The sequence below is a fragment of the Colobus angolensis genome, unplaced genomic scaffold (assembly GCF_000951035.1).
Source record: "Colobus angolensis palliatus isolate OR3802 unplaced genomic scaffold, Cang.pa_1.0 Scaffold6, whole genome shotgun sequence".
Lineage (NCBI taxonomy): Eukaryota > Metazoa > Chordata > Mammalia > Primates > Cercopithecidae > Colobus > Colobus angolensis.
This window is the reverse complement of record NW_012119598.1, coordinates 13,942,009-13,953,795: the sequence shown is the minus strand read 5'-3', so window position 1 is coordinate 13,953,795 and position 11,787 is coordinate 13,942,009. Positions and strand designations below refer to the sequence as shown.

At 40.3% G+C, this 11,787-nt stretch overlaps 1 protein-coding gene across 4 annotated transcripts in view; it reads right to left on the bottom strand.

Annotated features, from left to right (window-relative positions):
* The window catches only part of PHACTR1 (phosphatase and actin regulator 1), a 573,087-nt gene that overhangs the window by 104,355 nt on the left and 456,945 nt on the right, over positions 1 to 11,787 (bottom strand). For all 4 annotated transcript variants that reach the window (XM_011962700.1, XM_011962701.1, XM_011962699.1 and 1 more), the window contains exon 7: positions 554 to 721. In XM_011962700.1, the coding sequence (XP_011818090.1) occupies positions 554 to 721 (168 nt within the window). The remainder of the gene's footprint in view (positions 1 to 553; positions 722 to 11,787) is intronic.

Sequence of the window (11,787 nt, the reverse complement as noted above, 5' to 3'; positions counted from 1 at the left end):
CCAGTCCGGGCGACAGAGCAAGACTCCGCCTCAAAAAAAAAAAAAAAAATCAGCTATCGGCAGGATACAATTCAATCAGTAAATTATATACAATTTAATTGACAATTAAATTAATTGACTATATCCAGTAAATTGATACAAGTATTATCTGGCATACTGGGATGAAGACTAAAGGACCTTTCAAACAGAAGAATTAGATATGTATCATATAGAAATGTAGGATTCCTCAGCTTTATCTTAACAGAGATGAGTGTTAAAAAACAAAATAATAATATTTTAAATCATGAATGTTACAAAAATAAGCCATATCTTCTTTAAAGAGATGAAGGTAATCAAGAGTTTTTTAAACACTGTAGAATAATAAGTGTAAATATATTCCATTTTAAAAAATACTCAGTATGTATTAAAAGCTAATCTGCGTTACTAAATTTCCAGATCCTTATGCTCAGGATAGTCCAAAATAGAATTCCAAGTCCAGCCAGGCCAAAGATCCCTGGTGTCTGGCTGGACCTGGTGTCTGGGACCTGCTCTACAATCCTGCCAGGGGCCTTACCTGGCCCATCCATGATGTCTGACGGTTGGAGCACCTCATATGAGCAGGGATCCCGGGGCATTGGGACTGGCTCCATTTCGGACAGCGCAGGCAGAGACAGCTGGCTGGAGCTCAGGGACTGCCCATTTTCTAGGGAGTCCTCTTCATTGGATATGGAAAGTTCCCCATCTGTCAGAGAGAAAAGGAGATTGCAGAGTTAGACAATGTCTGCCTCTCAAGAAGGAGTGACACTTACCGCCTGCTGAGTCTAGATGCAGCTGAACAATCTCTATCAAGGTCAGCCTCTAAAACCAACATCTGTTCTTTTGCTTTTAAGACATTTATTTGATCGTTAGAGATACGTTATCTAATCATCAGGGCAACAATTTCCAGTGGTCTTCAGCATTTTGCCTGTTTTCTCTCTGTCTTTCTAACCTGAATCCATCACATTTTCTACATTTTGTTTTGTTTTTGTTTTTTTTGGTTTTTGTTTTTTTTGAGACAGAGTTTCTGGAGTGCAATGGCATGATCTTGGCTCACCGCAACCTTTGCCTCCCAGATTCAAGCGATTCTCCTGCCTCAGCCTCCTGAGTAGCTGGGATTACAGGCATGCGCCACCACGCCCGGCTAATTTTCTATGTTGAGTAGAGACAGGGTTTCTCTATGTTGGTCAGGCTGGTCTCAAACTCCCCACGTCAGGTGATCCGCCCCTCTGGGCCTCCCAAAGTGCTGGGATTACAGGCATGAGCCACCGTGCCTGGCCATTTTCTATGTATTTTTAAAATAAAAAGTAAATTAACAATTTTTTTTCTCATAATTTCTCAAAACTTGGGAAAGAACTCAGCAGGCCTCAGGGATTGGAAGACCAGGATTGGGAATTCCTACTTTAGGGAGCAAAGGGCTTCACGTCACCTAACAGGCACCGAGGTCCTAGGAAAAACTCATCCCATCTTCTGTTTGCCTCCACAGTCGTCCAGTTTCTCTACTTGGGTAAAGGATTAGGACAGCTCTCATCTGCACCTAACAGGCTGCAGCCACCCAGGGATGCTGGGAAGTGCCAGAATTCTCCCGGCATCGACCACCAATCATGCCGCGTAATGCAGACTTTGATCTTGCTTAAAGCTCAGCAAAACAAGGACCATGGTGCAGGATCAAAGGCTCCCATACAATGGCCATTTGTCAAATCAAAATTCCCCCCGTGTGATTTCATCCTAGCTCAGGGGAGTCTCAGATAACTAGACATTAAAGTCAAATTAATTTTTAAAGAGGACTGAAAGCTGTTCCATCGAGATGAATAAACACCAGATGAAAGACTAAGTTCTGCCGAGTCAGAAACACAGAAAGCAGCAGAGCAATTACCTGACTTAAAACCAGAAGCAAGATGACGACTCGTAGAAAAGAAACAGTGAAGTGACTCCAAGGTGATTCTTGGGTAAATAATCCTTTCCTTTTGCTATGTTCCACCTCTAGTTTAATTTTATATATCAGTGATATACAGTGGCACAGAATCCCTCCATGGTCCACCCCCCATTAGAGTCAGTCCAGTGAATATCTGTTTAACAGAGTAATCAACAAATCAAAAGGCCCGAAATAGCATATGATTCAAGGGCATATGGTGTTTGACCTGAATCTTCTATAAGCATAGAAAAAATATAATGAATGCCAAAAAAAAAAAAAATCATCTGAAGCTGACAGTGTAAAAGCACCAGCATTTGAAGAGTGTGTGTGTGTTTTTTTCTTTCTTTTTTAAATTCAGCTTTTTTCTATGCCCAAAATGGTAGTAAAAGTTATTATAATTGGGATCAATAGTATGATGATTACTCATTAATAAGAAAGCAAAAGCAGTGCAGACTGTAAGCCCATGCAATGGAAACCACACAGATGAACTGGAAGTCTTTGGGATGGGAAGGGCTAAGCGTCAGTATGTTGCTATCCCACCATGGATGCTCCCCAGTCTTCTTAACATGCCTTTATGTAGCATGTTCAAACAGATGCCGTGGGAAGTAGCTCTGTTTCAATTTCCCAGTTGGTGGAATAATGATGCAGCTGCCATTCAGCCTAACACATCTCTAGGAAACCACTTTGATTCTTGATGTTCCGAGTATAATAAAAGTCCTGGATGAGACAACCAGAGGGGACAGAGGTCTCAGGGCTCTTGCCAACTTCTGCTTCTTTGGGAGAAGGATGCAATCGAATGATTGCCATACATTTTAATAGTTAAAAGTACCATAGAAGCAACATTAGAAAAAAGAGATGCAACTGTAGTCGGATGACTCTAGACTCTCTCCATGAATCCTGGGCTTTGCTGGTAACAGAGAAGCAATATTGCTCGCTCCTCTTGGGACATATTAACTCTTGAAAAATTGGGCTCTCTATAGATTAAAAGTAATGTTGCCAAATCACAAAGGCCCAAACCACTTTGGAGAGGAAATAATCTTGGGAATTCCATTGTTATAATTGCTAAATATACATTTCCTTTGAAAAAGTAAAAACAGGAGAAGAAGGTGTAAGACACTGATCATATCACCACCCTACCTAATAGAAACAGTTTCCTCTTTTTGCACATATTTTTCAAGATTGTAATCCTACTGTGAGCCAAATTTTGTGTCTTTCTTCCCCCATACTATTATAAACAACGATCATCTTAATGATTATACTGGATGATTATATATCGATATTTACTTGGCTAGCTCCCATTTGGTTGGTCACAAAGGGATAGATTTATGCTATTATGAAAAAAATGCAGTGAGGACCATCATCCTACATACAATTTTTCTGCAATTAGAATTCTCCCCCATTAGGATAAATTCCAGTAAATGAAATTTTCATGTATTACTATTCCAATGTCAAGTGACACATACATGGATCTTGTGAAATTGTTTTATTAAAGGATTTTCCAATTTACACAATTAGAAGAAATGTACAGACCATACACATCGTTTAGCTTTTGGCGATTTCTTCAACATTAATATTGACAACCATGTTCTATCTCTCTCTCTCTCTCTCTCTCTCTCTCTCTCTATCTCTCTCTCTACTTACCTACCTATCTATCAACCACCCATCCATCCATATATGTATATATGTCGTTAGTAGAAATAAATGAAAATCATTCAATAAGTACAAATTCATTATTAATATCATTTATGACCAAGGTGGGTAGCAACAAAAGTAAAAACTATTTGGATTTATTTAAGGATGGTATAATACTACCACTTTTAAGTAATATTTTAAATTTTTTATTATGACATTTTCAAACACACACACACACACACACACACACACACACACGAAACATTAATGAATTGGACCGTATATACCCATCATTAAGCTAAGGAATGATCCGGAAATTCCTAATGCTTGGTAATCCCAAGTGAATATTTGAAGACTAGTCTCTCCATGTCCTGCTAGTATTTATCAGTACTGGGTTTGTTGTTGTTGTTGCTGTTTGTTTGAGACAGGGTCTCACTCTGTTGCCCAGGCTGGAGTGCAGTGGCATGAACATGGCTCACTATAGCTTCCATCTCTCAGGCTCCAGTGATACTCTCACCTCAGCCCCCAGAATAGCTGGGACCACAGGCCCACACCACCATGTCCCACTAATTTTTATATTTTTTGTAGAGACAGGGTTTCGCCATGTTGCCCAGCCTGGTCTGGAACTCCTGGACTCAAGTGATGCACCCAACTCGGCCTCCCAAAATGCTGGGATTACAGGTGTGAGCCACTGTGTCCAGCCTACCGATAATGTTTATTAGCATCTTTACCAGCATTAAAAAATTCACATTATTAAAAAAAAACTTCCCCAGAAAGAATGTAACTTGCCTGACTAAGGTGAGGCTTAGGCATTTGCTGTATCCCCATCTGGCTAGGTCATCACCATCTTGTTAGCGTGGATGAGACAGTGTTCACTGAGTGTTGGAAATTATGCTGATGTTTTACATAACCTTCTAAAGTTATCTGTGATAATGGCTTTGAAAAATGGTACACAATAACTCCAATCATGAGCTGCTTCCTACTAGAATTAGTAAAATGCACACAGCAGAAGAAAGAAGGCAGGGCAAGACATGGGTTAAACTGTAGCTGGCATAGCTACAGTGGTTCTCAAACTGTAGCTGGCATAGCAACCCGCTGGAAGCTATTGGAACACAGATTGCTGGGCTCCACCACCAGAGTTTCTGACCCAGTAGTTTCTGGGTGAGACTCAAGAATGTGCACATCTAACAAGTCCTTGGGTGATGTTAGTGCTCCTTTTGTTGGTCAGGGTTCCACACTTTCAGAAAACACTGAATTAAGGATAAAGAGTCAAGGAGCCAAGAGAAACTGCAATGTAATTGTGCCTCATCCTGATGAGGTTTAGGCCAGGAAATGCTGGCTGTGTGGCTAACACGGGACAGAGAGTATGAGGAAGCAGGAGGTTGCATTGTCTAACCGTGGATCATGAATATGAATTTGGCACAAAGGACAATGGGGCTGGAGAGAGCAGAAGTGGAAGAGAAAAATGTGTTTCAGAGGCAGACATGTCTAACAAGGTAGAAGCAGCAGAGAATAGTACGCAGACGTCAGTGTAGGTCAATGTCATAAATTTTAAATCATGAGACATAGAAAGCAATGGATCTAAGATACAGAACTGGCCGCCAAGATTGTGCCAGCCTTACTCTCCTCTTCTGGTGAAGCATAAGAAACAAAGATGTTAGGAGAGTCAAAGTTAACACCAAATCAGAGAGAGTGAATAAAATCTTTCAATAGACAAACATCTGTTGATGACAACATGCATCATCTATCAGAAACCTCCAACCCCCCACAACGACTTCACGGAGAAGCCAGAGGTTTGCTGTTAGCTCATTACGATACTCATAGAAACCCAGTAGGCTGCCGCCAGGGCCCTGGAGCTTACCCACACCCCAGCCTGCCTCTCCTCCCATAAGTGAGGCATGAGTCAAACACCTCAAATGGATCTTGTCCGAGTGGCTTAAAAGAACGATTTGCTGCTACGATATTGTTCTTTGTTTTGCTTTAGGGACACTCCCTGGTTTTGGGGTGATCAATATCAACTTCTACTCAATTATATTTTCTCAAAGCTCATGGTTAACTGAAGTTGTTTTTTATAGATGACTGTCACTATGGAGATTGGGTGACAGGAATTCTTTCAGGCTCTCATGGGTACCTCTGTAACAAAAGTTTCTATTTAAAAATAGATACAAAAATCTGATACGTATATATATACACACATACACACATATATACACACATACATACATGTATGTGTGTGCATGTCTGTGTGTGTGTGTGTGTATATATATATATATATAGAGAGAGAGAGAGAGAGAAACACAGATAGACAGACAGACAGTGTCTTGCTCTCAGGGTCTTGCTCCATCACCCCGGCTGGAGTGCAGACTCTAACTCCTAGGTTCAAGTGATCCTCCCACTTCAGCCTCCCAAGTAGCTGGGACTACAGGTGTACACTACCATGCCTGGCTAATTTTTTTTTTTTTTTTGTAGAGATGGGGGTCTTGCTATGTTGCCAAGGCTGGTCTTGAACTCCTGGGCTCAAGTGATCCTCCTGCCTCGGTCTCCCAAAGTGCTGAAATTACAGGCATGAGCCACCGTATCTGGTAAAATATTGTATGAAGGAAGGACATTTTGTTCTGAAAAGGCTCAGGGTTCAGGACCCTCTGGAGTTTAGGATTTTTAAAAGTGTCAACTCTAATTCTGAAAAACAAAAGTACATTAATAAATATAAGCTCACCACTAAATCTAATTTTCTATGATATGAATTATGGTTTATATTTTTGAAAACCCGTGTTTAAAATGTATCTCTGGTGAGCTAAGAAATCCTTATTTAATAAATAACCATTGAATATGACTATGAAGAATTGCTTTATATCTATATATTGAACCAATATGGCAATACATTTCATATGGATCCAAAAACTAAAATGAAACTTTAAAACCAGAATAAAAAAGTAGGAAAAAGAGAATAGTAGAAAAACAAATATATATATATATATATATTTATTCAGGTTGTTCAAGAGGGAAGCCAGATGGATAGTTCTGACTTCCTCATAAAACTTTTTGATTTTCAATTTGCAAAAGGAAATGCTGTACACCAGATAGAAGAACAAAAGCAGCACAATGGAAACACATGTGCTACACAGAACTAATAAAAGAACAAACTCTTCCAAGTAGGAACAGTATTTGTACTGGCAAATAAAAAATCAAGTCCCAGGTGCTACTTGTAAAGTGCAAAACCTTGCTAGGAATTAGAGAAATGCAGATGAAATGACCATGTGAGTGATATGGATGCACGAAATTGTGTTTGAAATAATGTCAAGTACAAAAGCAGGAATGGAGGGCAGTATGCGCATGTGGATTACAATGACCTGAAAATGAAATATGTGTGCAGGATGGCAAAGCTCTGAAGTGAATCTGGCATGATATAGAACTTAATGATCATTCACTTTTTTTCTCCCTGCAAGATGCTTACATTTATTTTTAAAAATACAAAAAAAAATTGCATGCTGCCATGTTACATTAAAACAATAATAGTTTGGTTAGAGGGGAAACCCATTCCTCATTCCTCTGGTTTCTATTCGGAGACATTTTCCCCACGGCTCCTGATGCCTGCTTACCCTCTTGCCCCTCTCCACTGCTGCCTCTTGCTGGGTATAAGCATTGGCCCCTGTGTCTCCACTGTAGGAGCCAATCCATCCTTTCCCTCCTGCCCTGGACCCGTGTTGATTCCAGATTCAGACTTTCCCAGTTAGGGGGCTGATTCGAGGTCAAGGCTGGGGGAGGAGCATGATCAGACCCATCAATGACTTCTTCCAGCCCAGCTTTTGCCAGTGATAAAGGAGATCCCCTACTTTGATCTCCCATTTGTCTTATTTCTCACATGGCTCAGAAACTCAGAGACAGAAGAAGAGTGCTAATAGAGGGCCCCTCAAATCCTTAACAGTCTGGAGACTCAAGGGAAGAGAACGCTTTTTCCACCTCAGACAAAAAGAAATCGAAGGAGGCATTGACAGGTGATAGAAAGGATGGTGTTAGAAACCATGCTCTCCTGGGGGGCCTGCTAACCTCAGTTAACAAAGGTGTGCTGGTGAGCGCCTCTAATTTATTCTCAGGAGAGACAGGTGGGGTGAGGCGCAGCTGCAGTGGAAAGGAGCCCTGACTCTGAGCACAGAGAGAGCCCTGTTATCATCCTGGCCATCACTAGGTTGCAACAAGCCACTTAACTTCTGGGAACCTTAGTGTCTGCTCCTTGAAAAGAAAAGGACTGTGTTGAATGATGCCTGACTTCCTTGCAGATCAAAGTATTCTCTGCATGAAGGCTGGAAGAGACAAGAAAAAGCGCCCCCACCCAAACTTGCAAATCATCCTGAAATATCAGATGAGCTAACACAGTACAACATGTTATATTCAGGTTTTCTTTTTCTTGTCTGACATACTGTTTAGACCTATTACAGCAAGAACCAGAAAGTAAATGAATGAATTTCTGCTTTATTGTTGGCTAAATAAAATTTTATATTTTTACTTTTTAAAGACTTGTAAGTAAAGTTTTCACATAGATCTAGAAATCTGTGCTCTGCACAAAAAGCCTCTGTACACAGTAGAGAGACAGGGAGGAAGAAATGAAAGGAGAAAGAAACATTGCTGGAGCATATTCGGTGTCCAGCATTATGCTGGACTTTTTATATATGATAGTAATAATAACAACCTCTGAAATAATATTTCAGAGAACTTACTATGTGCCAGGCTGTGTTTCTTTCTTCCTTCCTTCCTTCCTTCCTTCCTTCCTTCCTTCCTTCCCTCCACCCATCCATCCTATGAAGTTAGTACCAAAATCACTCTTATTGTTTACAGAGAACTTACTATGTGCCAGGCTGTGTTTCTTTCTTCCTTTCTTCCTTCCTTCCTTCCTTCCTTCCTTCCTTCCCTCCACCCATCCATCCTATGAAGTTAGTACCAAAATCACTCTTATTGTTTACAGAAAAGTGAACATTAGAAAGTTAAATAACTGGTGTGAAGTCCCTAGTTCAGTAGATGCTGAGCTAGTACTATATGGTGAGAGAGAGAGAAAGAAAGAGAGAGAGAGAGAGAGAGAGAGAATGTGAGTTAACTTAAAATGACTTATTTGGAAATTTTAATTCCTTAAAGATGGCAAGAACAATATAGAATCCTTTATAAATAAGACATGTACTTGTCATTAACAAAACTCAAACTCTCTTAACTGTTAGTCCTTGTAGCAGAGGATAATGAATATCATGAAACCATGACTACATTTATGCTTCCATTGTAAAGAAACATTATGTAAGTGAAGTGCCACGTGACAATTTTAGACTAAAAATGATAAGAAGAATTAGCTACACTGCATCTTTTTTGGTAATGCAAATGTGTTGAATTTACACATGCATGCTTGCAAAAATTCAAACACTTTTAAATGTACTGATGATCACCTCTGGCTATAGTTAGCAAAATAAAAAAGTCCAGCCACCTTATGTTAAAGCAAATAATTATCCTTGTGAAGACACAGAAGAGGAGCCTAACGCAAGCATTTGCTAATTGCCTTTTCTCTCTGAGACAAGAGCTGCTGCTCAGCAAGTTCTGTGTTCCCATTTTAGCTTCCCAGACATGCCCTTCGTGCATCTCAAATGGAAAGTCTAAGGTGCTTCCCACACAAGTGTCATTCTGGTGTTAGTGGTCCTAACATTAGTGAGACTGAAATACAGACTTCGTCTTACGTACTTTTTTGACATTGATACATGTTTTCTATGTGACTAGGAAAAAAAATCCACTCATTAAGGGGCATAGCCATTGTTTTGTATCTCAGAGAGGTGTCGTTTTAGCAACAAGATGCAAAGCTTTGAAAAAGCTTCTGTTAATCCCAATGACCTTTTAAATCACTGTAATCGAAGCTACCAGTTGCCCTGATAGTCAGTAAAATAATGTAAAATGACGTGTTGAGTAACAGTTAACTAAGTAATAATTTGTTTGAGGATTAAGGATTTCCTCGATGGATTAAAAGCTCTAAGCCTAAGAAGCTGGAAATGTTTCTGTGGCATTTGTCGATCTCTGTTGGAGATATTTTCTCCAGTTTGCCTGAGTTTAGGGAGTTGGCATGATTACATGGTGCCATAGTTGTCATTTTAAAGAATTTTAAATGTAGAGCATAGAAAGCAATATATTCTTATTAAATGTTGCCTATTTACTAATGAGTGTTACTATAATTTGATGCTTGGGCGTTTTTTGATAGTGTTACCTGGAAAAAAAACAAAAAACAAAAAACTAAGTTGGTGCAAAAGTAATTGCAATTTTTGTCATCACTTTTAACTAAAGCTGCAATTACATGTGTACCAACAGAATACATTAGTTATTTGGCATTTCTGGACTTTTCCAAGTGAGGAAAAGTCATTTTGTTTGTGTCTGTATGTGTTTAAAAGTCTCTGTGCCCTGTCAGGATTTGAGGCAGACGCTGTAGGGGTCTGTTGGACCAGGGAACCTATATTTTCAGAATCCACAAGTCAGAGAATCTTTCAGTTTTTTTATCCCTACCTGCAGCCAAGTCTTTGGATTATTCTGACCAGTATATATGCAAGAACAATCTTGCAAGAGCCGTGATGTTCTTTTCTGCCTCATGCAGGCATCTCACAAAATCCTTCTGAATCCGACTACCTTGAAAAGCTGTGCAAAATTTATTTTCATTCTCAGAATTTAATTGATTCTATGTTACTTGGAGTGGATATTTTCACACATGGAATGAAATGGTACCTGTTTTTGTACTCAAAGAATCTTCTTGCTTTTTGTTATTGTGGTTATTGTTCTGAGTTTAATATCCTATTTTGATTTTAATAGGCTTTTCCTCTTGCTGAGAAGCCTTTGCCTAAAACATTACATAGGTGAGATGCAATGACTTTCCATCACAAGAGTGGCAAAGACATTGACCCTGGGTAGCTTGTTTCAGCTGCACTTCCCTGGAGCTGCTTCCTGCTGAATTTATTAGTATCTGCTGCCGCTGACTGCGTCTCATGGCCAATAAACCATGGCTCATGTGGAGTCTGGGCTGCTTCCCCTGCCTTCAGCCTCCTGGTAACCTGAGCGCCTCATTACATGGAATTGTGTGGTGCCTGTCTCCCAGGTATGGTTATGCCTCCTGAGCAGTCTGCATGCCAAGTGCATTGTTTCTCAGATGATGTATCCTCATGAACTATCAGGGCTCTGACCACTATTTCCAAATAATGACTCTGACTCCAAGGTTTGTAGCTGAAAGAGGAGTTACCATCTTGCTATTTCTGGGCATTTTGATATAAAAAATGCAACTGGGGCACAGATTGAATAGAAAATGAACACAATGTCACAGTTTCTCTCTTATGGAATACGATAGTCTGAATCTCACAGAATCAATCATTGTGCAAGGGGCCTCTTTCATCATTAATAGGGTAGCCCAACTGAGCCTAGCATTCAAGATTTTAGAAAAGGCTAGAGTTGGCTGGGCACGGTGGCTCACACCTGTAATCCTAGCACTTTGGGAGGCCGAGGTGAGCAGATGAGGTCAGGAGTTCAAGACCAGCCTTGCCAACATGATGAAACTCCATCTCTACTAAAAATACAAAAATTAGCTGGGTGTGTTGGCACATGCCTGTAATCCCAGTTACTTGGGAGGCTGAGGCAGGAGAATTGATTGAACCATGGAGGTAGTGGTTGCAGTGAGCCCAGATTGCACCATTGCACTCCAGCCTGGGCAACAAGAATGAAACTCCATCTAAAAAAAAAAAAAAAGTGGCTAGAGTTGGGGGAGGGAAATTATAGGGGACGGCCATTTCAAAATTTTCACAGCTCTGTTTCTCTAAGCTGGGCTCTCAAATAGGGCATTCACTAGACACATATAGTGGTATTCCAATTCATTAAAATTGAATAAAATTCACAACGCAGTTCCTCAATCAGAGTAACCACGTTTTAAGTGCTCCACCACCACACATAGCTAGAGGCTCGACGCAGACGACAGAACATTTCTGTTACCGTTGAAAGTTCTACGGGACAGCACCTCTCAAGGTAGACTTGAAAATCACAACCATGGGACTTATATGTATGCAAACGTCAATCCATTTCTGGAACAGAGAGGTTAAAATGATGCTGCTACACTGATCTCCACCATAACGAGTGTCTGGCTCAGTGTACTGTAGTCCTATTAGAGAAATGGCAGTTGTGGGAAACCTGGAGTGCTGGGATGGGGGATGTCCAGGGCACACATGGACAGT